The sequence below is a fragment of the Diceros bicornis genome, chromosome 22, assembly GCF_020826845.1.
Source record: "Diceros bicornis minor isolate mBicDic1 chromosome 22, mDicBic1.mat.cur, whole genome shotgun sequence".
Lineage (NCBI taxonomy): Eukaryota > Metazoa > Chordata > Mammalia > Perissodactyla > Rhinocerotidae > Diceros > Diceros bicornis.
In genome coordinates this window covers 16,870,231-16,888,094 of record NC_080761.1, presented here as the reverse complement: position 1 = coordinate 16,888,094, position 17,864 = coordinate 16,870,231, and the positions used below count along the sequence as shown (strand labels likewise).

The 17,864-nt window shown below is 34.9% G+C and overlaps 1 protein-coding gene across 5 annotated transcripts in view; it reads left to right on the top strand.

The window, feature by feature from the left end:
* VPS13A (vacuolar protein sorting 13 homolog A) overlaps positions 1 to 17,864 on the top strand; it is a 249,952-nt gene that overhangs the window by 53,130 nt on the left and 178,958 nt on the right. For all 5 annotated transcript variants that reach the window (XM_058565619.1, XM_058565615.1, XM_058565616.1 and 2 more), the window contains exons 18-20: positions 6,055 to 6,244; positions 6,331 to 6,445; positions 16,732 to 16,868. In XM_058565619.1, coding sequence (XP_058421602.1) covers positions 6,055 to 6,244; positions 6,331 to 6,445; positions 16,732 to 16,868 — 442 coding nt within the window. The remainder of the gene's footprint in view (positions 1 to 6,054; positions 6,245 to 6,330; positions 6,446 to 16,731; positions 16,869 to 17,864) is intronic.

Sequence of the window (17,864 nt, the reverse complement as noted above, 5' to 3'; positions counted from 1 at the left end):
AGTTGCTGTATGTGGGACGCAGCCTGAGCATGGCCAGAGAAGTGGTGCGTCGGTGCGCGACCAGGATCTGAACCTGGGCCGCCAGTAGCGGAGTGTGAGCACTTAACCGCTAAGCCCCGGGCTGCCCCAAAAAGACAGATTAATAAGAGAAAAGCATACAGATTTATTTAATATAAGTTTTCTGTTGACACGAGAGATTTCATAAGGAAATGAAGACCCAAAGAATCAGTTAGACCTGAGCATTTTTATGCTAGATTTGATGAAAAGTGGATAGTTGTGGAGGAATATGATAGGTCAAGGAGTATGAGGTAAGCATAGTATTGGGAGAAACTTAGCAAGGCCTGTTTGTTAGGATTTTTCTCAGTGTCCCTTTGTCTTTGGAGATAAGGATGCTCCTTTCCTCTGGGTATGGGGAGGGGACCTCTTACATGAGGGTTTTATGACTTGCTTGAGGGAAGAAGGGTGGGGGAATGTCAGAGTCACCTTCTTGCTTCTGCTGTTTTCTCAAACTTCTTCAGCTTAAAATATTCAGTATGCCAAGGTGCCATATTTTGGGATAGTGTGTCCTGAACCCCATCAATGCTATTCTAAGTGGAATCATTTTCTTAATTTCATTTTTGGAATTTTTATTACAAGTACATAGAAATACAATTAATTTTTGTATATTGATCTTGTACCCTGCAACCTTGATAAACTTGTTAATTAGTTTCAGTAGTTTTTAATGAATTCCTTAGGATTTTCTACATATGTGATCATGTTGTCTGCCAACAGAAATAGTTTTACTTCTCTCTTTTCAATGTGGATACCTTTTCTTTCATTTCTTGCCTAATTACTCTGGCTGGAACCTCAGTACTATGTTGAAAAAAGTGGTCAGAATGGGCATCCTTGTCTTGTTCCTGATCTTAAGGAGAAGTGCTCAGTCTTGCACCGTTAAGTGTGATGTTAAGTGTGGGTTTTTCATAGATGCCTTTTATCAGGTTGGAGAAGTTCCCTCTATTCCTAGTTTGTTGAGTCTTTTTTTTGTCATGAAAGGTTGCTAGATTTTGTCAAATGCATTTTCTTCGTCTATTGAAATGATCATATAGTTTTTGTGCTTTATTCTTTTGATATGTGGTATATTACCTTAATTTTCAGATGTTAAAATAACTATGTATTCCTGGGATAAATGTCACTTGGTCATGTGTATCATCCTTTTTATATGTTGCTGGATTTGGTTTGCTTTTATTTTGTTGAGAACTTTTACATCTATATTCATAAGAGATACTGGTCTGTATTTTCTTGTGGTGGCTTTGTCTGTTTTTTTTTGTATTAGGATAATACTATCTTCATATAATGAATTGGAAAGTGTTCCCTCCTCTTTGGAAGAGTTTGTGAAGAATTGGTATTTATTCTTCTTTAAATATTTGGTGGTAAAATTCACCAATGAAGTTATTGGGTCCTGACCTTTGCTTTGGGGGAAGTTTTTTTTTTTTTTGTGAGGAGATCAGCCCTGAGCTAACATCCGCCAATCTTCCTCTTTTTTTTGCTGAGGAAGACGGCCCTGGGCTAACATCAGTGCCCATCCTCCTCCACCTTATATGGGACGCCGCCACAGCATGGCCTACCAAGCAGTGCGTCGGTGCGCGCCCGGGATCCGAACCAGCGAACCCCGGGCCGCCGCAGCGGAGCGCGCGCACTTAACCGCTTGCGCCACCGGGCCGGTGGGGGAAGTTTTTAGTTTTTAATTACTAATTCAATCTGTACTTGTTATAGGTCTATTTAGATTTTCTAGTTCTTTTTTAGTCAATTTCAGTAGTTTGTTTCTTTATAGGAATTTGTCCATTTCATCTAAGTTATCTAATTCGTTGGCATATAGTTGTTCACTGTATCACCATATAATCCCTTTCTCTGTCTGTGAGGCTGGTAGTATTGTCCTCTTTTATTCCTAATTTTTTTGAGTCTTGTGTTTCTTAGTCTAGTTAAATTTTGTTGATCTTTTTAAAAAACCAGCTTTGATTTTGTTGATTTTTTAAAATATTTTTCTCTTCTCTATTCCATTAATTTATCCTCTGATCTTTACTATTTTCTTCATTCTGCTTGCTTTGCGTTTTGTTTGCCTTTCTTTTTTGAGTATTTTTAAGTGGGAGTTTAGTTATTTGAGATTTTTTTTTTAATATTATAGGCATTTACTAATCCATTAATTTAACTTTTTTTTGCTGAGGAAGATTCACTCTAAGCTGACATCCATCGTCAGTCTTCCTCTTTTTGCTTGAGGAAGATTTGCCTTGAGCTAATGTCTGTGGCCAGTCTTCCTCTATTTTGTATGTGGGTCGCTACCACAGCATGACTGATAAATGGTGTAGGTCTATGCCTGGGATCCGAACCCACGAACCCGGGCCACTGAAGCAGAGCATTCTGAACTTAACCACTATGCCACTGGGCCAGCCCACCCATTAACTTTCTTTAATGATTTTTGTCTTTATTGAGGTGAAATTCACATAACATAAAAATTAACCATTCTAAAGAGTACAATTCAGTGGAATTGAGTATATTCGTAATGTTAAACAATCACCACCTGTATCTAGTCAAAACATTATTGTCACCACAAAGTGAAACCCCATACTCATTATGTAATTACCTCCAATTTTCCCCTCCTTCTGGCCCCTGGAAAACACCAATCTTCTTTCTGTTTCTGTAGATTTACCAATTCTGGATACGTCATATAAATGGCATCATATAGTATGTGACTTTTTGTGTCTGACTTATTTCACTTCGCATGTTTTCATGGTTCATCCATGCTGTTATATGTATCAGAATTTCATTCCTTTTTAAGGCTGAATAATATTTCATTGTATGTATATACCACATTTTGTTTATTCATTCATCTGTTGATGGACATTTGTGTTCTTTCTATCTTTTGGTTATTGTGATAATGCTGCAATGAACATACATGTACAAGAATTTGTTTGAGTACCAATTCTTTTGGTAGGTACCCAGCAGTGCAATTGCCGAGTCATAGGGTAATTCTGTTTTTAACTTTTTGAGGAAGTGCCAAACTGTTTTCCACAGGGCTGCACCATTTTACATTCCCACCAGCAGTGTACAGGGATTTCAGTTTTTCCACATCCTCCCCAATACTTTCTTTTTTTGTTCTTTTTAAAGTATAGCTATTCTTGTGGGTGTGAAGTGGTTTCTCATTATGCTTCTGATTTGCATTTCCTTGATTGCTAATGATGTTGAGCATCTTTTCATGTGGATGTTGGCTATTTATGTATCTTCACTGGATCTGTTTTTTAATTGGGTTATTCTTTCTGTCATTGAGCTTTTAGAATACTTTATATGTTCACTAATGATGTACACCTAAGATTTATATAATGTGATAAACCAATGTTACCTCAATAACAAAAAATACTTTATATATTCAAGATACTAGACTCTCATCAGATACATGATTTGCAAATATTTTCTCCCATTCTTCAGCTTGTCTTTTCACTTTCTTGATAGTGTCCTTTGGTGCACAAAAGTTTTTAATTTTGATGAAGTTCAGTTTGTTTTTTTTCTTTTGTTGATCGTGCTTTTGGTGTCATATCTGTCATGTCAAAAGCTCATGCTTTTGGTATCATGGTTTGCCTAATCCAGAATTGTAGAAATCTATTCCTATATTTTTTCCTACGAGTATTATAGTTTTATCTATTACATTTAGGTTTATGATCCGTAGTGAGTTAAGTTTTGTATATGGTGTAAAGAATGAATACAGCTTGATTCATTTGTATGTGGATATCCAGGTGTCCCAGCACCACTTGTTTAAGGGATTATTCTTGCCCATTGAGTGGTCTTGGTGCCCTTGTTAAAAATCAGTTGGCCAGTTCTGGACTCCCATTATGTCTGTCCTTATGCCAATATCACACTGTGTTGATTACTTTAGGTTTGTAGTAAGTTTTGAAATTGGAAAGTGTGCATCTTCCAACTTGTTCTACTTTTTCAAGAATGTTTTGGCTATTCAGGGTCCCTTGCAAATCCATATGAATTTGAGGATTGGCTTTTCTATTTCTACACAAAAGCCCCTTTGAATTTGTTAGGGATTGCATTGAATTTGTAGGTTGCTTTCAGTAGTGTTGCCATCATAACAATATTAAGTTTTCCAATCAATGAACCTGGGATATCTTTCCATTTATTTTTGTTTGTCTGAGAAAGTCTTTATTTCTCCTTCACTTTTGAAGGAAAAAGTCACAGGATACAGAATTCTAGGTTGGTGGGTTTTCTTCTCTTACCCTTTAAATTTTTCACTACACTCTATTCTTGCTTGTATGGTTTCTGAGAAGACAGGTGTCATTCTTATCTTTGCTCCTCTATAGGTAAGGTGTTTTTTTCCTCTGGCTTCTTTCAGAATTGTTTCTTTGTATTTGATTTTCTGTAGTTTGAAAATACGCCTCTGTGTACTTTTTTGGCATTTATTCTGCTCAGTGTTCTCTGAGCTTCCTGGTTCTGTGTTTTAGTGTCTGACGTTAATTTGGGGAAATTCTCAGTCATTATTATTTCAAATATTTCTTCTGTTCCTATCTCTCTTTCTTCTCCTTCTGGTACTCCCATTATGCATATGGTACACCTTTTGTAGTTGTCCCACAGTGCTTAGTTATTCTGCCCATTTTTTAGTCTTTATTCTCTGCTTTCTGTATTTTTACGATTTTACTGATAAATTCTCTAGCTCAGAGATTAATTTCCTCAGCCTTGTCCAGTCTCCTAGTAATCCTATCAAAGGCATCCTTGTCACAGTGTTTTTGATCTTTAGCATTTATTTTTGGTTCTTTCTTAAGATGTCCATCTTTCTGCTTACATTGTTCATCTGTTCTTGCGAGCTGTCTACTTTATCCATTGGAGCCCTTAGTATATTAATTGTAGTTGTTTTAAATTCCTGTTCATATAATTCCAGCATCCTTGCCATGTCTAGTTCTGATACTTGCTCTGTCATTTCAAATTATGTTTTTTGCCTTTTGGTATGCCTTGTTGTTTTTACTTGATATCGTCAGACGTGATGTACTGGGTAAAAGGAACTGCTGTAAATAGGTCTTTAGTAATTTAGTTGTAAGATGTAGGGGAAGGGGAAGAGTTCTATAGTCTTATGATTAGCTCTCAGTCTTTTAATGAGCTTATGCTTCTGAACTGTGAACTTAACAGGAGTTTCTCAGTTTTTTCCTCCCTGCTTAGGTGGGGCAGTATGGTGGGCTGGTTTGGGTATTTCCCCTCTTCCATAAGGAATGGTCAACTTGACTGGAGTTGGATATTTCCCTTCCCTAGGTCATTTTGGCTCTGATAATACCCCATCAGGTTAGGCTCTGTTTAATAGCCTCTGTTTAGTTAGTTTCTCCTTGTTAAGGCCTTGTTAAGAACAGAGTGCTCTGGCATATTTTTTAATGGTTCTTTTTCTCCTCTCTTTGCCTGAAGAGTGAGGTATTTTTCTCCAATATTTACTGTGGGAACCTGGTCAAATTCCTGGAGGTACATCTCAAAATATTGTAGAGGCTCCCTTATGACTGGGTCCCCCTAGAGATTTTAACTCGGTGAGTTGTCCACACTGAGTCTCCAGCAATTCATCAGTTACAGTTCAGGTTTTCCAACCTTGGCACTGGTGTCCATGGTGGTTTCCTTTTGTCAGTCTCTGCCCTGGTAAGCTGTGACTCCCTGTATTTACCTTTCTGTCTCTACAGTCTTGGGGGCAGCAGTTTGCCCTGTGTCCTCCCCTCTCTTACATATCCAAGAAGAGTTGTTTTTCAGTTCAGTTTTTTATTTGTTATTCATACAGAGTGGTGACTTCCAAACTCTTTTCATGGGGAACTGAAAACCCCTAACCCTTTATAGCTTTTTTATATAGAAATCAACATGTGAATAGCGTTTTTTGTGAATTAACCTATGTCAATTCAGATTGAATAGTTGTATATTTTCTTTCTGAGTGGAATGGAGTAGAAGGAAATGCAAAGTGAAATTGTTTCTAAAAATTTTTATTTTATTATTTTCAATTTGATAAATACTTTCAAATTGTATTGATTGCTGATTTTTGTCCTATCTTTTTTCATGCAGATTTGAAACCAAAATAGATTCATTTCATGTTACTGGCTTATCAGATAATTCAACAAAACCCCGCCTCCTGTCTTCATTGGATGATGCTACATCACTCTTCCAAATTACATTTGAGATAAATCCTTTAGATGAAACTGTGGCTCAAAGGTGTATCATAGAAGCTGAACCTTTAGAAATGATATATGATGCAGTAAGCATTTTTTTAATTCCTAAATTTTAATATATTCCAGTTAGCTTTGAGTTTTGGACTCATGTTACTGATACTTATTTTAACAGAGAACAGTGAATAGTATAGTGGAATTCTTCAGACCTCCAGAAGAAGTAAATCTAGCACAGCTCACTTCAGCAACTTTGACAAAACTTGAAGAATTTCGTGATAAGACAGCAACAGGTAAATGCCAGTATTAATGTTGGTGAATTAAGTGAATATCCTCTACTAAACTTTTCAAGTGATTATTTAGTAAAGTATACTTTAACTTTGTATTTCTAGACTGGATACAGTTTAATTGCAACTAATTTGGTACTTTCATATTTAAATTCAGATATAACAATAATCATTTCTTCACTCAGAAAGGTCAAACGTATTAACCACATTCAAGTTATTAGCAAAATTTTGTTTGGATCTATGGAATTCTGTTCATGACAGAAACTGGCGTGGCATTTTCCTTTCTTGTAATGAGTTCCAGATTTTAATTATATTGGCCACAGAAAATAAAAATTCCATCCTTTTTTACTCTTTTGGAGAGTTTTTGTAATTTTGGATGTTATTTCTTCCTTTGGTGTTTGGCATAATTTAACAGTAAAACAGTTTAGGCTTGAAGATTTTTTTGTGGAAGATTTAAATTACAGATTCCTTTTTTAAAATATATAGATGACTATAGAGATGATCTGTATGATTTCAGTGCTTTGTAGTTTGTTGAGACTTACTTTCTGGCTAAATATACAGTAATTTAAAAAAATGTTCTACATGTGTTTGAAAAGCATATATTTTTTGTATCTATACATATCCTTTAGGTCACATTTGTTTATCATATACTTCAAATCTTCTCTATCCTTATTGGATTTCTTTCCTTCTTTTGTCACCATATTCTAACAATTATTTAAAGAAATGCATGAAAAATACCTCACTGTGAATGTAGGTTTGTCTATTTTTTGTAGATCTGACATTTTTTTCTTTATATATTTTGATGCTATCATTAAGTACATGTTGAAATAAAATTTTTTTCTCCTATGAACCAAATCTTTTATCTGTATGAAGTTGACTGCCTATATTTTTAGTAATGCTTAATTTTTTTCCCTTTAGAGTTTTTTTATTTTTAATTTTTGTTCTGATATTAGTATGGATATTCTAGGTTTCTTTTGGTTAGTATTTGCCTGCTATATGTTTTTTTCAATCTTTTACTTACTTTTTTTCCTGTATCTTTATTTTTAGATGTGTCACATCAACAACATATATATAATGAGATGTTTTTCAATCTATATTTACAGTCTTTTTTTTCTTTCTTGCCTTCCTTTGGTTAAATTCTAGTATTGCTTCCCCTTCCTCACCTCACTGTACCATTTGAAAGTTAAACGTTCTTTCTCTCATTTTTACTGTAGTAGTTATAGCACACTTTTCCATCAAAATATAAATGTATTATAAAATTTTACCTTCTATCAGTCATTACAAGGACTTTAGAATACTTGAACTCCATTTACCATCCTCCTGATTTACATACTATTGTTATTTTTTTTGTTTCACTTGTAAGTCTTTTTTTTTTTTTAACTTTATAAGACTTTTTTTTTTGTATAGTCAGTGTTAGTTTAGAATTACCTACATATTAACTACTTTCTTTGTTCTTCATTCTTATTTGCAGCTCACATCTTTTATCTGGGATTGTTTCCTTTCTGTTGGAAGTTCATTTATAAATTTTTTCTTTAGTGAGAGTCTGTTGGTGGCAAACTTCTTGTTTGTTTTTTTTTTTTGTTTTGGTCTGAAAAAAGTGGTTTTTTTGGTCCTTAGTTTTGAAAGACATCTTTACTGGATATAGGATTCAGGGTTGGCAGTTATTTTCTCCTGAATATTAAAGTGACCATTTTGCTATCTTTTGGCTTCCATTATTGATGTTGAGAATTCAGGTGTCAGTGTTTGCTTCTTCTTTTTAGATTATTTGTACTTTTTCTTTTACATGTAAAATCTTCTTTTGATCTTTTGTATTCTATAGTTTCAGTATGATGTATCCAGCTATGGACCCAATCTTAGGATTGGTAGTTTTAATGAGTTCTAGAAAATCCATGTGGAAACTTCCTAACCATTGACTCTTTAGATATTTTTTTTATCTTGTTGCTCTTCTTCTGGAATTCTGGCTAAATGTATTTTAGCCTTTCTTACTCTATCTTCCATTCTTCTTTTTTTTTTTTTTGTGAGGAAGGTTAGCCCTGAGCTAACATCTGATGCCAATCCTCCTCTTTTTGCTGAGGAAGATTGGCCCTGGGCTAACATCTGTGCCCATCGTTCTCTACTTTATATGGGATGCTGCCACAGCATGGCTTGAGAAGCGGTGCATCGGTGCACGCCCGGGACCTGAACCCGTGAACCCTGGGCCGCCGAAGCAGAGCACGCACACTGAACTGCCACGCCACCAGTCCAGCCCCTAGCTTCCATTCTTCTTAACTTCTACATCCTGTTTTCTTTCCATCTGTTTTTTTCTCTGTGTTACATGCTGGGTAATTTCTTCTAATTTATCTTCTGATTTACTGAGTCCCTCTTCAGCTATGTCTGATATGCTATTAAATCTTCCCATTGAGTTTAATTTCAGTGATTATATTTTTTGTTTTAGAAATTGTTTGTTATATTTAAAATTTCCTTTGTCATTTGTTATAGTTTTGTGTTTCCTGTGGATATCTTCAAACTTGTCTTTTATTTCTTCAGCTGTCACTAAGTATAGTTATTTTATATTCTTTCTCACCAGATAATTCTCTCTTCAGATATTTCCATTATGTGAAGACTTTTGTGTTTTTCTTTTTTCTTGTCCTTTGTTTCTGCTGGTTCTTATTCATGACAACCTTTATCTTTTTGTACTTGGTGATTTTCTATCGTGAGCTGCTCATTTTTCTTGGAAAATTATTTGGGAGAATTCTCTGGAGTCTAGGATAAATGAATTTTCATTCAGGGAAGAATTTTATTTTCTTCTGTCAGGTATCTTAGGCATGTTGGTGGGACCACTTTAAACTTATTGCTTGAGATACTTTGGAATGCCAGGAAATTTTTGGCTACGTATCCACTTGAGGACTATACTGTGATTACAATTCACAGGGATGCTATCCTCCTTTTCCCAGTTTTTTTCACAGCCTTTCTTTACATTCCGCTGTGGGTGGGTTTTAGGGAGAGGAGGTTTAACTTCTGGATTCCTCTTACTTTGAGTGTGTATCTTCTGAGATCCCAGATTTGTGAGAACTCCAGCTAGACTCTTCATCTTTATCTTCTGTTCCCTATGCTCTGTGAGGCTATGAAAAGGAGTTCCCAAGTTCACCAGGTATGGAAAACCAGGATAAAATTTTTCTGGGCTCCATTTAAATCTCTTAGCTTACTCCTTCAATTTGACTTTTGGCTTGACAAATCCTTACTCTTTTGCCTCCTCTCAGTGTTTTTTAGTAGGTTTTTTGTTGCTGTTTGTTTTGTTTTATAGCCAACATTTTTTGTTGCTTTTAGTGGAAGACTAGGTCTGGCTACCTACTCATACATATTACCAAGATTTGGAAGTCTAGTTAAATGTTTTACTTTAAGTTCAAGACTTAATCTTTGTTAAAATTCATCTTGCTAGATTGATCCATTTTTCATCTTCTGTTGTGTTTGAGTCTTCTCTTTGAGCCCTAGGATGAATGGGTATTATTTTCTGGGAACTACTATTCAATATCAACTGACAGTTGACTGTTCAGGGGTACTTAAACCTTCTTGGTGTCATGGACACTTTTGACAGTTTGGTGAAGCCCAGGGATCCCTTCTCAAAATAATGGTTTTAAATACATAAAGTAAACTAGAATTACAAAGAAAATAAATTATAGTAAAACATGTTTCAAAATATTTTTTAGAAACCCAAATTTATGATACTAGTAATGTATCTGCTTTTCTTTATTTATAAGTTAATAAGAATTAATGGCAGGTCAAAAAACTACCATAAATTTGAAGTAGGGACAAGTATAAATGATATTTCAGTATATCTTCAACAATTATATTAAGGAATAAAAATGAAATTTTATGCAATTTCTGTAGGTAACAAAGTCGCAGGTGTAGGGGTTTGTTGCCTACATTTTTAATAGAAGGAAATGCTAAATATCAGCAGTAGTTAATGAAAATTAAGATGTGATTTTTTTTTCCCCATTCAGGTTCGTGAAACCTCTGAATTCCGTTCATGGACCCCTGGTTAATGGTGCCTGATCTAGTTCATATTTCTAAATTTTTCCTCAAGAATATTAAGGCAGACTTTAAGTACATTGCTGAAGTATTGGTATACTATGTCTGTTAATAGTTCCTCAGTTTATCAGTTATCTGTTTAGTAGAATTGAAAAAAAATCCAAAAAAGAAGAAATTTAGTTACTATAGAATGCCTCATTTTTATAAAATTTATTGGCTTGTAATCATCAATGCTTCCCTTTCTACTTTTGAATTAATTTATGTGTATAAAATTTTCTCAAAATGCACATTCACTTCACCAGTTAATAAAAGATATTAACTTGTCTTTTTTTTCTTTCTAAAGAAATCTGGACGTTTCTCCATTTCAATTTTCTAAGATCTCTGTAGTTCTCAGTGATTTCTTGGAAATATTGATTGAGTAATATCACCAGCTTAGGTATCTGGGATGTGGTGTGACTGGACTAATAAGTAAAAGTCTCACCAGTTAGAGTTTTAAGTTCTTTTACTATGTCCTGCATCTTACAGGTTGAATGTAATCCTTGACAGAGAAGATGGATTAAAAAAACAGGAACAGAGCTATTTTGCTTTTCAGTCTTCTCTTATCATTATACGATATTCCCCAAAGAAAGCTGGTTTGTTTTTAATTCCATATTAGTTTATTTCTGCTCTGACTGTCACCAAAGTCTCCCTTTAAAGCAGTTAACTTTTTTCTCCAATATATACCAAGCATTTAATCTTACTGGCATTCTTATAGATTCATAAAAATTTCATATTTGTCTTTTTAACGTGTCTTTCCTGTTGTGAATGTCTCCTTAAAAATCTGAGATTATTGCATAGGCCACTCTTCACCTACTTTTGACTTTTTAATTCTTGGCTGAAATTCTCATTATGAAGTGATTTCCAATTTTATTGTCAAAGTTTTATTTTCCATTCACTTTATCCTTATTGGTAAAAATGAGATGTACTAATTACCATTCTCCTTTGTTTCTTATCTCTCCTAAGAGGAAATATTTTAGCCAGGTAAATCAAGAAATCCCCACGTGTTTTGATAAGACCTTCAAAAAATATCTAACTAGTTTAAGTATCCTATTGTTAGGCTCCACTACCTCTCAGTTTTATAATATGCATCTTGAATACATTATTTATTCTCCCTTTTTCACAGAGAGGTGTGCGTGCATTTTATTCTTCAAAATATCTGTCTTCTCTGGTTTTTACTCATTTTCTCCATTATTTTCTACATCTGATTATGTTTTATATTAGATTGCAGATGATTGCCTTAACTCTAGAAGTTGTAGGGTTTGCATTTACCCCTCCATTGTTTGTTATAATCTCAAATTCCGTTTATAGTTCAAATTCTGTGTATTGGTACTTTATATACTCAGTAGAATTCATAAGTATTAAATCAGGCCTCTTCTCTGATAGATTCTTCCTGATTTATAGAAACCATTACTCATTACAGTTACATATAAATATGTTGTATTGGAAACTCACCATAGTCATTTAGATTTAGAGATCTTTTTCCTTTAAGATTTGTTTTCTTAAGCCTTTTATTTTTTTACTTAAAAAAAAAATTACCCAGATAGTAAATATCCACTATATAAAGTTCAGATATTTTAGAAATATTTTAGAAAGTGAAAGTTTTCAGTATTTTACCTTCTAGGGGTAACAAATTTTACAATTTGTAGTCTATTCTTCTGTTTTTTTCTGTACACAAATAGTGTTGTTTATTATCACTTAGAATAAAAATGCTAATATGAAAAAATGAGGTGCTACTATAATATGTTTTAGAATTTAATTTAAAAAATTCAGGGGCCGGCCCGGTGGCGCAAGCGGTTAAGTGCGCGCGCTCCGCTGCGGCGGCCCGGGGTTCGCTGGTTCGGATCCCGGGCGCGCACAGACGCACTGCTTGGTAAGCCATGCTGTGGCGGCGTCCCATATAAAGTGGAGGAAGATAGGCCCAGATGTTAGCCCAGGGCCGTCTTCCTCAGCAAAAAAAGAGGAGGATTGGCGGATGTTAGCTCAGGGCCGATCTCCTCACAAAAAAAAAAAAAAAAAAAAAAAAAAAAAATTCAGTAATATATTTTGGATATTTTTCCAGAAAGTTAAAATTTACTTGTTTAGGAAGAGATTCATATCTGTTATATAGCTCTATCTGTTTTGGTTCTTTTCTTCCTTAATCATTCCCTCCTTCCTTTCTTTTGTTTTTCTATATTAGCCCCTATTAATTATCCTCTTCCTCTATAACCTGATTTCTTTCTTGTATTATTTTCTTCATCCTTTCTAGGAAGTCAAGATTTTTAGATCTTTTCCTTTTTGTCAAGTAGAGGGATCAGCTTGTAGAACATGCACATGTAGTTATCTTTTGTCAAATGTGGTCATTTATTAAAACTCTTCTTTTGAAGTATAGGGTTCTCTGATAGGATTATAGTCATTCGTTTTTCTTCAGTCATCTCATTTATTTACTCATTCAAATGTTCGTCAAGAGCCAAATCTATGTTGGACATTGTGCTAGATGTTGGGGAACACAACGGTCATCAAAACAGATGTCATTCTCACTTATTGATGGACTTTATAATCTTTTGGATAGGAGAGACATAAAATTAAGAGTTATCTACTTAATGGGGGCTGGCCAGGTGGCAGAGCGGTGAAGTTTGCGCATTCTGCTTTGGCTGCCCAGGGTTGGCCGGGTCGGACCCTGGGTATGGACCTACTCACCGCTCGTCAGGCCAGGCTGAGGCGGTGTCCCACATAGAAGAACTAGAAGGACTACAACTAGGATATGCAACTAGGTACTGGGGCTTTGGGGAGGAAAAAGAAAAAGAGGAAGATTGGCAATAGATGTTAGCGCAGGGCCAATCTCCGTCAAAAAAAAAAAAAGAAAAGAACTTTGTGATTACACTGACAAATTTGGATAATCCAAGAAAATCTCCCCATGTCAAAATCTTTTAAAACAAAAAAGAGTTATCTACTTAAAAATTGTGATAAATGTTGTTTGGGTCCAATCAAGAGAGAGAAACCGCGTAGTAATTTAAACTGGTAAAGTTGAATATAATGAATTATTAACTGTAATGGGGGATTGGCTCACTACACCAAAGAGTAATTTTAAAGAATATAAGAAGAGTAGCTATAAGAAGTAGCCACTACCATAAGGCTGAGATAGCATTCCTGGAAAGAGGTCCTTCTCCTCCCCAAGGGTTGAGATCCAGACATTGCTGGAGAAGATACAGCTATGACTCACTAAATGGCAAAGAAATCACTGTGGTGCTATGCTGGCAAGACTAGCTAGAAGTTTGCTCTGAAACTTTCTGGAAATCCACCCTCTGATGTGACCAGGAAAGCTGTTCATGGGACAGTGTCTCACTGGATGCATCCTGCTGTGAAACTGCCTGGGTTTTAGCGGAAAGACCACCTATTATTGGGTGCTGTAGGCTCTTGGTCAGTGCATGAGAAGGATATTGCTGGTGAACACACTGGAACCAGGAAGCAAAACTCTTTCCACGTGCAGTGTCTCTACAGAGTTCTCTATCTCCTTCGGTGCTGGTTGGCAAAGGAGAAGTATTTAAAGGGCTCAGATCCACTTTTATAGAGCAGGCAAATGGGTGAATTTGGGGCTGATAGAGGAACAGATTGATAGAGGAACAGGCCCAGATACCGTGAAGGAAAGGAGAATAAAGGACACCCCAGTTTAGTTTTGGTGGTGGTATCAGAGAAGGTCTTTTTGAAAAAGTAGCATTAAGACCAGATGTGTGTGTAGGATCCACTCAACTGAAGAGTATAAGGAGGAGCCTTTGAAGCAGTGGTCAACTGTGAAAGCCCTAACCTGGGACAGAATTTGTAAGTTGCCAAAAGCTAGATTGCTTCTAATGTAGTTACTAAGGGAGAGAGTGGGATGATGTTAAAAAGGCGTAGTCTCGATTATGCAAAACCTTGAAAGTCATATGAAGCAGTTTGGGTTTTGTTCTAAGGGCAGTGAGAAGTAGGGGAGAGACACAATAGACTTACATTCAAAATAAAACAAAATACTCACATTCCCCCCCGCCCCTTCCATTAAAAAACAAACTAGACAGATCACTGTTACCTGGCATCAAGAAAGGCTTCATTGAAAGTAAGGCTGAAGGTAAGACTTCCAGGGATAACAGGACTTAGATTTACAAATCTAAGCAGGAATACATGAAACAGATCATTTTGGTTGAGAAAGTCTTAGAGTGGGAGATGGCATTGAGGGTAGAGACATGCTTAACAGTTAGATGGAGAATTTCCATGTCAGCTTATCCCTTCTGGCTGCTGCTTTTGGCTGTCCTATCTGATTCATCCAGCAAACAAACTTTAGTAAAACCATGTCTTCTGTGTTTGAATCCAAATCATTTGGGGAAAAAAATTAACAATTGTGTTTTGAGTCAGTTCTGCTATTAAATTCTAAGCTTATTGGATGATCTTCAGAATTCTGTGATGATCTGTTAATCTGTGTTTACCCCTCAATGCTCTCCATCCCCATTTTAAGAGATTTCATTTGAATCTGCCTCTTATAGACTATTGGAGATATCAAGGTCTTTTCTGCCTTTCTCTCTATCAGAGTCTTGCTTGGGCCTGCCTGGGCAAGGCTTTTGGAGTCCCTTAGGATGACACAATTTTGTTATCAATTTTTCATATTTCAAGGAAGAGATGTCCCAGACTTAGCTATTTATTCTCAATTATTCTATAAATATGTATATTTAAAACAGAAGATATTTTGATTATTTTTAATTTAATTTTTTCTCTAGCCTGTCAGGCCAGTCATCTCTTGGCACTTGACTCGCTTGCTCCACATCTCCTGTCAAGCTTTACTTTACTCTGTCATGGTATATACATTTTATCTGAGTATCTTTTTATAATTTTAATTTATTATATGTACACTTAAAGTTGTTGACTTATTCTTCAGTTTGAACGTATATTCTTTAATAATAAATCCTTAACTTGAAAGGTTGTTGTAAAATATATCAATATTCCTACATTTAAGCCTTTTTACTTTAATCCTTCATAATAGTGTGTTAATATGGAATCAAAAAACATGGAATGATTTTTGGGGATTTAGATTTGGGGGAAGAAGGGACTAGATAGTGATGAAATATAAGTCAGGGTAGTTCCAAACAGAAATACCATGAACTGTTCAAATATCATTTAACTTTCTGGATCAATTCTTTTATAAAATCTTGGGGCTTTTTTTTGTAAAGGCTTTTTGGTTTAATCACTGCCCTTCCTGTTCAGCTCTCTTGTGGCCTTTCCTAACCTATATCTATTCGGAACAAAATGTTCAGTTAAAATGTGTATGCGCTTGACTGCAGTATGAGGGTATACACATTAAATAAACTATATTACTTAAATTTTTTCAGCCTGGCTATTCAGAATTTTATGTATTAGATTGTTATAGATATTTTTTAGTTTCTCATTATAATTCATGTTAAAAAAATCTAGTCCTCTTGATAGTTCTTGTGTAGATTTTTTGTTGTATTTTGTGAAGAGAGGTGCCTTTCTGTTTGAGTATCAGATCCCCTAAACTTTATAAATCAACATTGTTTACTCACTCAAACTGGTTCAGTGGCTCCTTACAGAATTTCCTCTTTAAGGAGGAGTTCCCATCTTATAGGGTCATAATAATCTGATAATTGATAATAATAATAATTTGTTTAGATTTAAAAGCAGATGCTGAACTTAGGAACATAAAATAGATTAATTTGATATACAAATCGCATGCAAGTGAATGAATTAAATTTATTAGAATAAAAAACCTCAAGTGAATGAAATAAGGAATGGGGAACTCTGGTTTGTTGCCTTTTCTGGTTTATGTATGGTTTTATTGAAGATGATTTAATAAGCCAGGATTTTTCATTGTCTCAGAGTAATATAAAGATCAGATATCGTTGTTCACTATGGTAGATGTAGCTGTATTCACCAGTTGGGAATTACATAGATTCTAATATAGCAGTTATGAATAAATGTTTCATACACCTTAATTTTTTGGGATATATAATATCTCCCCAGGTTCACCCAAATTGAGTTTGCAAGTTAAAAACATTTATTTGAGGACTCATTCCAATTTTGTACTGTTATATTTAATTAGGAGTGTACACGTTGAGTAACAAATATTTTAGCTTTCTATTGAAAATATTTTGCTTAAGGTCATTTTAAAATTAATTCTAATTTCACATTATTCTAAGACTGTGCTACCAATTCATAGGTTTAATGATTCTCTGTTTCTTGAGTAATTTGTGAAAACCATTCATTGGGAAGATTTAAATTTTCTGCAGGTCTACTGTATATTATTGAAACACAGAAAGTTCTTGATCTCAAAATTAATTTGAAGGCCTCATATGTTATTATCCCACAAGATGGAATTTTTAGCCCTACATCAAATCTACTTCTTTTGGATCTTGGTCATCTCAAGGTATATACTAATAATATTTGTTTTATAATATGGCATTTAGGGTATTTCTTTGTTTAAAATATATTTTGTTTTTTAGACAGTTTGATTTGGGGTATTGATTTTTAGGTTTATGGTTGGTAACTAGGATTTGAGAAATCTTTCTTTTCTGGTGAATGAAGTGAAGCTTCGTTTAATTAAGTAGTTTTCCTACATTTCTAAAAGCAAAATGGCCAATTGATCTCTGCAGGTCAGGAGTGAACCTAAGAATTACATTTATAGAATTTGAGAATAATGGCTGAGTTTATTTCCTTTTCAAGTTAAATTTATTATTTGATTAATCAAAATATATAGAATGAGAGGGAGTTCTGGAAGTAATCAGTGTATCTTCATCCTTCTGAAATTTTTTGTGTATATAACTTTAGATATTGACATTTTAATATTTCTGTTAATTAATCCTAAATTGAGAGATGGTCTTCTTGCATTTACCTAAGTCGTCCCTTTCTATCCAATTATGTACGTTTTTCTTCATTTTTGAGTAGAGAATAATTTTTTTCTGTTTCTAGATTTGCACTATTTAATGTGGTACCCACTGGCCACATGTGGTTGGTTAAATTGATTTAAATTGAATAAAATAAAAAATTCACTTCCTTAGTCATATTAGCCACATTCAAGTGTTTAATAGTCGTAAGTGGCTAGTGACTACTGTATTAGCACAGATGGAGAACAGTTCCATCATTGTAGTAAGTCCTATTGGACAATACTGCTCTAGATCGTTAAATGTAGAGGAATAGCCATAACAATTTCAAGACCCAAGAGAGGCTGGCCAGGTGGCGTAGTGGTTAGGTTCAGTGTGCTCTGCTTCAGCGGCCCAGGTTCCCGGGTTTGGATCCCAGGCGTGGACCTACACCGCTGGTCAGCCATGCTGTGGCAGCGACCCACATATAACATAGAGGAGGATTGGCACAGATGTTAGCTCAGGGCTAATCTTCCTCAAGGAAAAAAAGAGGAAGATTGGCA